We start from the raw sequence: 12,805 nt of genomic DNA on the forward strand, positions 1-12,805 counted from the left end.
ATGGTTTACAGCTATTATAATAACCTGTGTCTCCAAGCCACACTGCCTTATGGCTCCTGGTTGGGAACCAAAGGGGAAGGGAAGGGCAGAAATGGATAAATAAAATCTGGTTGAGTGGCTTTATATAACGTTGGGACTGAATAAGTCTCAAAAGTTATTCAGTACTGTTTCTAAAATGCTTTCCCTAACCTGACAAAATTAATTATATACAAATCTAGCATTTGAAAAATGTGCTATTTCAAGAAGTGTAACACTAAGACTAACACATTTAATTGCATCATTAGGAGGAAAATTTTTTTTTTTGAGGCGGAGTCTCGCCCTGTTGCCCAGGCTGGAGTGCAATGGCACGATCTTGGCTCACTCCATCCTCTGCCTCCTAGGTTCAAGCAATTCTCCTGCCTCAGCCTCCTGAGTAAACTACAGACATGTGCTACTGCATCCAGCTAATTTTTATATTTTTCGTAGAGGCAGGGTTTCACCATGTTGGTCAGGCTGGTCTTGAACTCCTGACCTCATGATCCACCCACCTCAGCCTCCTAAAAGTGCTGGGATTACAGGCATGAGCCACCACGCCTGGCCAGAAAACTTCTTTTTCAGAGATAATAGTGTATAGTAAAAACAAGCACTTACCTTTATTTTCTTCCGATGCTTTATCTTTGGCACATTTTTATCAGCAGGTCTTACTATTTTATCTGCTTTAATCCATTCATCGTATCTAAAATTAAAGGAAATTAATATAAATATGTATAATATACACCACAGAAATAACCTATGCCATATTAAAGAGAAACTCACATACAGAATCATAACATTTTAGAAGGGAAATGACCTTGGAAATCATCTCAGCTTCCTGAAGAGTAAGCTACCAAGGCCCAAAGAGAGGGATGTAATAACATGTCCATGAATATAAAGTTAGTTACTGGCTGAGCCAGGCTAGAGAGCATCATCTCATGATTCCTCAGCTAGCACTGCTTACTCTGCTACAACAAGGAGAAACTGAATCTGTACAGAAGTATTAGGATAAATCGCAGTATTTTCTACATTTTTTTTTTACTTTGTTTTGTTCTTAAGCAGCAGGTAGGCAATTTTTCTCTAGACACATCAGGAAGCTAAGATAATAGCTTCAGTTTTAAATGGCATTGTGTAATAGAAAAGTACCCTATTATAACATACGGACAATGAAAAATCAACTAGAAAAAAAATGCTTGCTCATAAAATACTAGAAAACCATTACTCTGCAAAGATTTGCAGTATTCTGAAATGCTTCCTACATATACAGACAGCTGAGTTGACAGCTGTGATGGCCTCTTGATTCAATGCTGATAGTCTTCACAATTTCATATGGTGTAAGTTACTATTAACTGCAATAAAACTATTTGTTTAAAGCAAAAGAAAAAATGACAATTTATTCATTCTTCATTCAAGAAGTATGACAGCAAGAAGAAGTAAACATTAAAAATGAATTGACATTCTCTTTTTGTGTTCAAAGTTACACACATTTCTCATAGAAAACAGAAAACTCACTGCCATTTTTAATTCTAGAACATGAACACCTGAAAATGAGCTTTTAAATTTAAATGTCTTCATTGTTAGAAGCATTAAAAAAAGTAACAAAGTTCCCAAATCAAGAAGTAAATGACTTGAGTCATTACTTGACTAATAAATTATATTCTTAGTCTAGCGCAGGCCTGGAAAGTATCTGCAGCAAACTCCCCGGCAGTTATTCTGCTCGTACAAACTACTGGCTACAGAGAAGCTGAGGATTCTTCCCCATGCCAGGGATTCTGTTTGTATGCTTGAAGATGCTGAGGGTCATAATAAGAATAAGAGGGAATGGAATGAGCTTTAGGGCAGCCTTAACATAATGCCTGCTCACTAGTTATGTGGCCCTCATCAACTCATTCTCAACCTAAGGTTTAGTCATATCTGTATAAAATAAGACTACGATTTAAAAATAATTTTAAAAAATGGTACATACCATGTATTTTTTTTGGTGGAAACATATGGTAAGTACAGGTTAAGTACAAATATATGGTAAGTACTTTGAAAAGCTTTAAAGCAAGTATTCTTCTACTAAACACACTCTTTTTGGTACTTACACTTGGTACTATCTAGCTATTATTTGGTATAGAAATCTATCTACCTATATATAAATATATAAAATCTATGTAGTTGCAGTACTTTTATCTTTCCTATTAATACCAAGAATTGTATAAGGCTTAAGAAAGCAATTTACTTCCTTCCAAAATTGGGAGCATGGTGAAAAATGAAAAGAAAACACCTTCATCCTCTGTAAATTTCAATGTGAATTCCTAGAAGTTGCTCTATTAGAACAGTTATGAAAATAAGTCAAGATATCAACTTTGTTTTTAAAAGAAAACAAAACCAGCTTTCTAAATTTTTATGAGATAAACTGAAGTCAGTTCATGATGGCTGCACATAACATTAATGTAAGCTAAACCAAGATATAATCATGTTTTACCTTTCTTAACCAAAGGCTATCTGTTCTGTAGCTAGTCTTATACCAGACATTTTTTCCTATCAATAAAAAATCCTACTCAATTCAAGCTGGATTTTGATATCAATTATATTTTGAATTATAGTAAAACAGTAGTTTTCAATTTATGAATACATACATAATATTGTACATCTGTATATTTCACATGGATCACCAAACACATCAAACAAGGAAAAACGGTTATTGCCTCATGGGTAAAGCATTACACTATGATAAAGAAAGATTCCTTTATTACTCAGAGATAATGCATATTGCTTAAATTCTCTTAAGAACAAGGTGGGAAGAACATACACATAAATAATAAAATGATAGATGGTTGGTATGGTACAGGCTGGGGCCCACTACCTACACTCTGTAAATACTATATGGTAATCATGTTCTCATCTACTCAATTATAAAAGAAGGATGGTACAAGAGGACTGGTTGCCAGAAAAATGTTTAAGTTGTAAGTTTAGATGTCAAAAGTGTGTTGGAGCAAGCAGGACACACACATAACATAAATTCTGCAATTAGACGAAACAAACTATATAAATAGTTCTAAAATATTTAAACAGTAGTAATTAAACAGTATGGACTTTCTATTCTGTTTAATTTTAATATTAATTAATTTTAACTAATGGAATATTCTGTATGGCTTTAACAAATTCCTTAAAAAAATTCCTATAGGGTAATAATATAATTATTCTAACAGGAAACATGATGTATAATATTACATTATTATAGTTATAGATCTAACTTACAGATCTATAAGCATTAACTAATATTATAACTTTTGTTACTTAGCTTCTTTCTATTCTACTTTCTTAGTGCTTTTGTTTGTTTATTCAAGTATTCCCTGGTTTTGACACTAATTTTTTTGGATTTTTCTTTACCTGGCCAGTTAGGCTCTCCTTGTATAAAATACAGTTATACAATACTGTTACTGTTATCAAAACTAATAATTTTAGAACGAGAGCATATCTTAAAAATTTATCAGTGACTTTATTTCACAAGTTAAGAAATTCCAACAATGAAAGTGAATTAGAGAAGTAAACAAAAAAAAACAAAAAAAAACACAGAAAAATAAATAAATAAATAAATAAATAAATAAAGTGAATTAGAGTGCTTGCCAAAAACCAGTCCTGTGGAGAATTAGAGAAGAGGAGGAAATGGACTACCTGTTAAACGATTCTAAAACTAAAATAATGGAAGAGGGCATTCCAGGCCTCTGGAGTAAACATAGGGAAGAGTAAGAGACCAGTGACTGTGAAGAGGAAGAAAAAGTAAACAGAACGTATGAGAATTTTGGCTGAGGAAGCTTTTTCAAATTACAAATGTCCTTACCAAATAAAGGCTGAGACCACTGATACAAACATATTGGCAGACAAGTATTTCAAAACCTAATGAGATTTTAAATGGCATTTTCATTGTCTGATCCATCTTATAAGAAAAATAAAGATGGTCAGAAAATTAAGTAACTATAAGTGATCATTGTTTTTAAAAATAAATGTTCCTTCTGTATATGTAATTACCCATTAGAGTATTACTTAAGTATTCCTTCTAATTTTCTCTATAGGATAATTTCAAAGAATAGAAGAAAAAAAACACAAATTCATGTGGGGAGGCCGGGCATGGTGGTTCATGCCTGTAATCCCAGCACTTTGGGAGGCTGAGGCAGGCAGGTCACCTGAGGCCAGAAGTTTGAGACCAGCCTGGCCAACATGGTGAAACCCTGTCTCTCCCAAAAATAAAAATTAGCTGGGCATGGTGGTGTGCACCTGTAATCCAAGCTACTTGAGAGGCTGAGGCAGAAGAATCACTTGGACCTGGGAAGTGGAGGTTGCAGTGACCTGACATCACACCACAGCTGGGTGACAGAGCAAGACTCCATCTCAAAAAAAAAAAAAATTAATGTGGGGAAAAACTCTACACAAAAATCCCACATTTCCTACAGACATTAAAATTATATAAGAAAGAACCAGACTGGCAAAATTACTGGTGCCAATTAATTTAAGAAAGCAATATTAGTAGGTCAAGATTTCTCATTCCTTACCAAGGAAGCACAGACTTGAAAGAAGAAAGTTTACTTCAGAACTATAAAACAAAGCTACAGTTAATCCTGTTTCTTCTATATAAATTTAGACTTTAAAAAATACAGTATATATTTATTTTCAATCTCACCTTGAATTGTAATAAAAAATACACTATATTTAGTATATATTAAAAAGAGACAACACCAAATTTACCTTAGACATAATAGATAAGAAAATAGTCAATGCAGATAGAAAATGGAAAATTTTAGCTCAAGTTCACACATCTTGAGTATCATAAAAAATTAAAATAGGCCGGGAGCGGTGGCTCACACCTGTCATTCCAGCAATTTCGGAGGCCAAGGTGGGTAGATCACAAGGTCAAGAGTTAAGACCAGCCTGGCCAACACAGTCAAACCCAGTCTCTACTAAAAATACAAAAACAATTAACTAGGTGTGGTGGCGCACGCCTGCAGTCCCAACTACTTGGGAGGCTAAGGCAGGAGAATCTCTTGAACCAGGGAGGCAGAGGTTGCAGTAAGCCAAGATTGCACCACTGCACTCTAGCCTGGGCGACACAGCGAGATTCTGTCTCAAAAAAATAAATAAATAAAATAAAGTAACTGGAAAGGAAGTGGCAAAGAGTGAAACTGTAGCTAAGAAATAGAAGGCCATAAAATATTTCTCAATTTCTCCTTGGGGTACCATGTCAAGTAAGACAGATCTATTCATCCCTGAAAGTACAATCTTAAAGAATACGAGAATCTTTTTTTTTACCTTTTGCTACAGAGTCTCTGTTGCCCAGGCTGGAGTGCAGTAGCACAATCCTGGCTCACTGCAGACCTGATCTCCCAGGCTTAATCGATTGTCCCACCTCAGACTCCTCAATAGCTGGGACTCCAGGCACGCACCACCATACCCAGGTAATTCTTTTGTATTTTGTAGAGAGAGGGTTTCACTATGCTGCTCAGGCTGGTCTCCAACTCCTGGGCTCTAGTGATTTGACAACCTCAGCCTCCCAAAGTGATGGATTTATAGGCGTTAGCCACCACATCTGGTGGAATATAATAATCTTAATAAGTAAGTTGAATACAAACCTTTTGGTTTTAAAATGCTTCCAGACCAGCCTGGACAACATGGTGAAACTCTGTCTCTACATAAAAATACAAAAATTAGCTGGGCATGGTGGCGCATGCCTGTAGTCCCAGCTATACCGATGGCTGAGGTGGGAGGACTGATTAAGCCTGGGAGGTTGAGGCTGCAGTGAACAACTGCAGTGATTGTGCCACTGCACTCTAGCCTGGGTGACAGAGTGAGACCCTGTCTCAAAAAAAATAAAATGCTTCTAGTCTTTTTCTTAGACATCCCCAAATACTACTGACACTGTGTTCTTCTCTCAGCTATACTGGCCATCCCTGTACAGGGGCTCTCCAATATTCATGACTCTGCTTTAAGTATCATACAAGAAATCAACATATTAAAGATCACATTCTGATAGAGTCTCTCCTGTGTAGGAAGAATGCTAATATTATAATAGCAATTACGAGCAAAAGATCTTCCAAGAAACCACCTTACTGCTAAATAGCTAGATTTTTCTCTAAGAATAGCAGGTTCATTATACCTTCAGCTATCATGTTTAGTGATAATATAGCTGGAAAACTAGGAGAGAAACTTAACCTTAGTGGTTGGCCTAAAAATAAATTAAAGTGGCTGGGTGTGGTGACTCACACCTGTAATCCCAGCACTCTGGGAGGCTGAAGCAGGCGGATCAACTGAGGTCAGGAGTTCAAGACCAGCCTGGTCAACATGGCGAAACTCTGTCTCTACTAAAAATACAAAAATTAACTGGTCATGGTGGTGCATGCTTGTAATCCTACCTACTCAAGAGGCTGAGGCAGGAGAATCACTTGAACCCAGAAGGCAGAGGATGCACTGTGCCAAGATTGTACCAATGCACTCCAGCCTGCGTGACAGAGCAAGACTCTGTCTCAATAACATAACATGAAATAAAATAACTTGTCTTGCAACTTTAGATTCAAGCAATAGAGTTTTCCGAAAATGTCTGAAAATCCAGGTAGACTGGATTGTATATGAACTATCCTGGCTTTAACTGGTCTTAACCTTTAGGAATCATAATTGGAAGATCATAATCGGCCTTTTCACGATAACAGGAAATAAATTAATTTTGCAGGCCACAAGGGAAAGAGAATTACTAAATGCTTCCATTTACAAAGAAATATTGAAACAAGCAAAAAGTATTAAAACAAATATTAAAAATAAACAGAGTTGAAAAATTAAGACAGCAATTAGCCCACACGTTTTCAATTCAGTTATCGGTACAATCAATACAATTAATTCTACAAACAGAATCTAAACAAGTATCTTATTTAATATTTATCTAAAGTACTAAGGAAAATATTTTGAAAGTATATACATGACTTGTCTAAGAATATTTGTATTGAGATCACTTAACATTCAACTAACCAAACATAAAAGAACACATGCATGATAAACTCATTTAACTTCTGAAGATCTAGTATGTTCCCTGACCTATACAAAATGAAGAATGAATTTTTTTTTGAGACGGAATCCTGCTCTGTTGCCCTGGCTGGAGTGCAATGGCGAGATCTTGGCTCACTGCAACCTCTGACTCCTGGGTTCAAGCAATTCTCATGCCTCAGCCTCCTAAGCAGCTGGGATTACAGGTGTGCACCACTACATCCAGCTAATTTTTGTATTTTTAGTAGAGATGGGATTTCCCCATGTTGGCCAGGCTGGTCTCGAACTCCTGACCTCAGGTTATCCACCCACCTGGGCCTCCCAAAGTGCTGGGAAAACAGGCGTGAGCCACCACGCCCAGCTGTAGAATGAAAAATTATATGAGATTCCAAGACTGTAATGTATTAATTTGACAAACACCTCTTAGGTACCTACTGTGTAACAGAGCCTGCACTAGGCACTGGGTACTCAGCAATGAATCAACAAACACAGCTCTTGCCTGCAAGGAGCTTACAATTTAACAGAGAAGACAACACTAAACAGTAACAACAAATTGTTAATACAAACCTTCTGAAACTTTCTGAAAGAAGCCATCACACAGATATTTGATTTTTAAAATGTTTTAAAATATTCATACAAAGCTAAAAGATACCATTCAGAGACCATAGCATACTTGCTCTCACCAGAGAAAAATAGGAATTCTAAAAAGAAAGCTTTATGACTTTTGTATGGATGCACTGGCAAATTACATAAGAAATCATTTTGTAATAATAAAAACGAAAAAGAATGTTAGTCAACCAGACATACTACCGAAATGGTTAACATGCCCATATCAATTCAGCTTTTGGTTCTTCTTAAACCCAATTTAAAAATAAATATTATCAACATATAGTTAATATATAACTAAAAGGCACAGTCTGAGAGATTTAAAAATAAATAGCATGCAGAATCAAGGTATTTAAAAAATAACTTTATAAGTAAAATCAAATTACTGTAATACTTAAAACTCTACTCTTTGAAATATGTATACAGATTATAAGATAAAAATCTAATAACCAATCATTAATTTAAGTAAAATGTTAAAATCATCTATATTTTGTTTTCTACATTGAATAGAGTCACTTAATAATTGTTGCACAATATGTATTTTATATCTTGCCTCTCTATAAACAAAAAAGTTAATATATGTCATATAATTAACTTATTTGGTTTTTAAAAACTACACATATAAAGCAGAAATTTGTACTGTCTTAGGAAAGGGATTTCCCCTCCTGAATTAAATAAATACAAGTATGACAAAATAATAGGAAAAAACAGCAAGTCATGATGAAAAGCAGTGTTAGTTATTATTAATTATAAACTTCATAAGCAATTTTATCAATATTTACCTACTTTATGAATTTTATATAATCTCAGTTTATATGTATTTTAATCTGATTGAATATCTAAACCAATATTTATGAAAATAATAACTGATCACAATTTAATGCTTTTAATCATGTACCTATAATAAAGTGAGACAAAAATGTCATATATTATTCAAAAATAAAATTCCTAAGTATGCTATGAACATTTCATATTTCTACTTAATATAACAGTTAAATCTACATCAGAGAGACAGAAATGGTATTCCTCATACTTAAGAATATAACGGCAGAATGATAGAACCATAAATATTATAGCATAGTCATATTTAAGATTTGACATAGACGGCTCAACAGAATGGTATAGTAATTATATCAACAGGTTTTCTTAAGCAATTTAACTCTAGAAAATAAAACAGAAGTACAGGTCTTTAGGCAGATGTAATATGTAATAATAGGAACACTAAGAGGGCATTTTACCAACACTTACAAAAACAACTACAAATGGTTAACTATGGCATTAACTGCATACTGTAACAAAGATGCTAAGTTTTTTAAATTCCCCAAGAGTATACTTTGTTAATATTTGATAAATTTATGGAATTAGTTTTTTGTGCACACTTAAACAAAAATACCAATGTACTTGCCAATCTACAAAACTACTGAATGAAATAGGTCCAAGTTTAGTAAACCTCTAAAAACCCATTTGAGAACAACACATAATTGAATTAATTTTTTTCATGAAGGAAATGTTTACGTTCTTTTTTACCCAAAAACTATGGTTAAATGAAAAGTCGCTCTCTTCTAAAACAAATTTACAGGTACGGAAACCATTGTCAAATGGTCTTTTTATAGGCCTCTAACTTCTTTCTGTATGATAGAAACAAGGCAGACAATTTCCCATGGTACCTTGCTTTCTATCATTACCAGGACAATTATTTCAAAGAAGATTAGAACAACTTTGTACTCTATTTCAATATTCCTAAATCCAATGGCATACACAATGGAAGTACAGCAGGGATCAGATTACATGGAAGTGAAAGAAAAAAGAAATAAAATGAAGGACACAAAACATTTTAGAGCAGGAAAGAACAAAGAAATTAAGCTGAAAAGAGACATTAAAAAATTTTAAAGGACAAAATGAGACTAAGAATAGACACTTTGGGAGGCTGAGGCGGACGGATCATAAGGTCAGGAGTTTCAGACCAGCCTGGCCAACGTGGTGAAATCTCATCTCTACTAAAAATACAAAAATTAGCCGGGTGTAGTGGTGGGTACCTGTAGTCCCAGCTATTCAGGAGGCTGAGGCAGGTTGCAGTGAGCCAAGACTGGATCACTGCACTCCAGCCTGGGCAACAGAGCAAGACTCCGTCACCAAAAAAAAAAAAAAAAAAAGATAAAAAGTCACAGAAAATGAATATTTCTAATCAAATTCCTTCCAGTCTCTCAGTCTCGACTCCATTTTGTTTGCTAAGAGATGGTCTCTTTACGTGACCCAAAGATGTCACCTATATCATATACAAATATGAACTCAAATTAGATCAAAGGTGTAAGCATTACAGCTAAAACTATAAAGTTCTTAGAAGAAAATATACAGGAAAAATTTCAGAACACTGGATTTGGCAATGTTTCCTTGGATATAGCATCATAAGCAAAGGCAACAAAAGAAATAAACATTTGCAAATCATATATCTGATAAGAGATTAATATCTAGAATATATGAAGAACTACAATCCAACAACAACAAAACAACTGACCAATTCAAAAACGACAAGGATTTGAAGGAACGTTCCTCCAAAGAAGATATACAAATGGCTAATAAGTACATGAAAAATGCTCAACTGTAGTCATTAGGAAAATGCAAGTCACAACCACAATGAGATACTACTTCACATTCACTAAATGGCTATAATCTCCAAATTTTCTTAAACAGAGAATAACAAGTGTTGACAAGGATGCAGAGAAACTGGAACCCTAACATTGCTGTTGAGAATGTAAAATGGTGTAGTCTCTGGGAAAAGTTTGACAGTTCCACAGAAAGTGAAACAGAGTTATATATTAATGAGTTGAGAAGCAGCTCCAGTGAGAGGATCAAGCTATATCTGACCCAATCCTCTATTATAGGTATCCCTTTAAAAAACCAGTGGCTTTTATTTGGAGTCTAACTTCTGCTCTACTTCCATTTTGTTGTCAGGAGGTCCAATTTAGTCCATGTTCATTTAGTACTTACCATATGCCGAATGCATACATTTCTAGATGTGGTAAGGGATATTAGGGGAATAGATATGAAATGACAATTTTTTTCATATTTTAAAATGAAGTTCATGTTTATAATAATTAATATGGCCCTGATGTAGAAAGCTTGAACAATTAAGAAAAAAAAAAAAAAAACAGGAGGGAGAAGAGAGCTGAAAGAATTTACTCAGAGTCCTAGGGGAAAGTTGTATTCCAGGATCCTTTGGCTCAGAAAAATAACTTAGAAAAATTCATTATCAGAAATGTGACTCAAGTTAGGATTGGAAAAATAGGAACAGAAACCAAAAAAGGGTTAAATGGATATCAGAAATAAACAGAGGAACAATTAAAAGAGAGAAAATGTATAAAGATGAGGAAGAGACCAAAGATAATTGAGGAATAGTTTCTTAATTTTGAGAAAGGAAGGAAAATAAACAAGAAAACTGGTTGTAGCTGGAGCCCAAGCAAAGTATATCATGGAAGGAGTGATCAACTGACTGTAATGCCACCAATAAGGCACATAAGAGAGCAAGAAAAGCAGGAGGAATTTACCTACAAAGGGTCACTAGTGTTCCTGGTAAGCACAGCTGTGAAGACAGCGAACAAAAGGCTGGTAAGAATGGATTTACACAGAAAAAGGAGAGAAACTGAATCAAGTGTAGATAACTTTCAAATAATTCTGCTGAATGGAAATGGAGCAAAATGTCACAGTAGGAGAAGGCAGGCTCCAGAAAAGGTTTTTCTTGAGATAGGAGAAATAAGCACAGATCTGTAAATAGTGGGAACGACAGAACAGAGTAAGAAAATGGGCCATGTCTTTGATCAGGCAAGAAGGAATGGTTATTAGAAGACTGGCTTCAGACAGTAGCATGATTATATATCTGTGGCTAAAGATGAAAACACACAACGTGGCAGCAAATGCAGGTAGGTAGGCAGATATAACGAAGTCTGCAGAAAAGTTTTTCTTGTTTCTATTTCCCAGTACTTACAAAGCAAGGTCTCACCAGCTGAAAATGAGAATAGGGAAGAGATTTTGGGGATGTGAAGAGATCAGCAGCAGTATGAAATAGTCTTCTAAGAAAGTAGGAGAGTGAATGGAAGAAGGACATAAAGAATTAAGGACCCACTTGAGGTTCACAGTTATGAATTTAAAATAAGAACAGTCACTGTGGTTGCTTGCTTTACTCCAACCAGGATTGGCCGCACAGGTGCAGGCAAGGAGCAGGAGAGTTAGATTTCATCAAGGTTCATGTGGTTTTGTCAGATGAGTACAAAAAAAAAAAAAAAAAGGAGAGCAAAAGAAGAGCTGAAGTCAAAAGCAGTGATTATAATAATGAATGACTAGGGAATGTAAGCAGTAAGAGAAGACAGAGGGCATTAGTAGGGTGGAGAGGTAAGGGGTGGGAGGATCAATGGACTATCAATTTTGCTGGGGTTAAATGTCCTGTCTGGACTATGAATACCTTAATAAGGTCCACTTCTTGATATCTTTGGTGACAAGCATATACTTGGCACACAGTAGATATTCAACTTATGTTTGGAAAATAAAAAAATACAAATTTGATAAAAAGCAACTGAATGATGGCAAAAAGGAGAACTGAACCCATTCATTTGTGAAAGCCTTTTCCCAGGTTTCTTCAACCCCTAACTCATTCCCTCCTAGAAGGATTTAATTTGCTTGGAGAAAATATTTTTTAAATTTAACACATTTTTAATTTCAAATAATATATTTAGCATAATTTATCTTGTTTTCAGTTCTCTATAACTGGTAACATGAACTAGAATCATTGTGATTTATTTAAGAGTTTTACGGTTGAAATTTTACAGTGTCTCTTTCACTTCTGGGTTCCCATTAATGCAGCTTGTGATCCTCAACATAGAAAAAATTATTCTCTAACTAAATTTGCAACTCTTTGATTATAGAAAGCCAAGTTGAAAATGAGTGGAGAAAATTCAATCAGTATTGATATATTATAATAAAATATTGATGTATTTTAAATTCCACGCCAATTAGTCTAGTTTCACTCAGTTGTTACTAAACAAGGAAATCCAACACACTCAACCAGTTTATGACATGTTAATTTCAATGTGTAACCTTACTTTCAAAAATCAATCCCATATTTGACACAACTTAGAAACTTAGTGTCCCAAAAGGATCAATTAGATAATTACACTAAGAA

General features: G+C 34.8%; 1 protein-coding gene across 6 annotated transcripts in view; it reads right to left on the reverse strand.

Annotated features, from left to right (window-relative positions):
* Positions 1 to 12,805, reverse strand: part of ARID4B (AT-rich interaction domain 4B) — a 165,528-nt gene that overhangs the window by 32,549 nt on the left and 120,174 nt on the right. For all 6 annotated transcript variants that reach the window (XM_012459885.2, XM_012459882.2, XM_012459884.2 and 3 more), the window contains one exon: positions 631 to 715. In XM_012459885.2, the coding sequence (XP_012315308.1) occupies positions 631 to 715 (85 nt within the window). The remainder of the gene's footprint in view (positions 1 to 630; positions 716 to 12,805) is intronic.

Source organism: Aotus nancymaae, unplaced genomic scaffold (genome assembly GCF_030222135.1).
Source record: "Aotus nancymaae isolate 86718 unplaced genomic scaffold, 86718_ANA_hifiasm-v0.15.2.pri h1tg000032l_0, whole genome shotgun sequence".
In the NCBI taxonomy this organism is placed as follows: Eukaryota; Metazoa; Chordata; class Mammalia; order Primates; family Aotidae; genus Aotus; species Aotus nancymaae.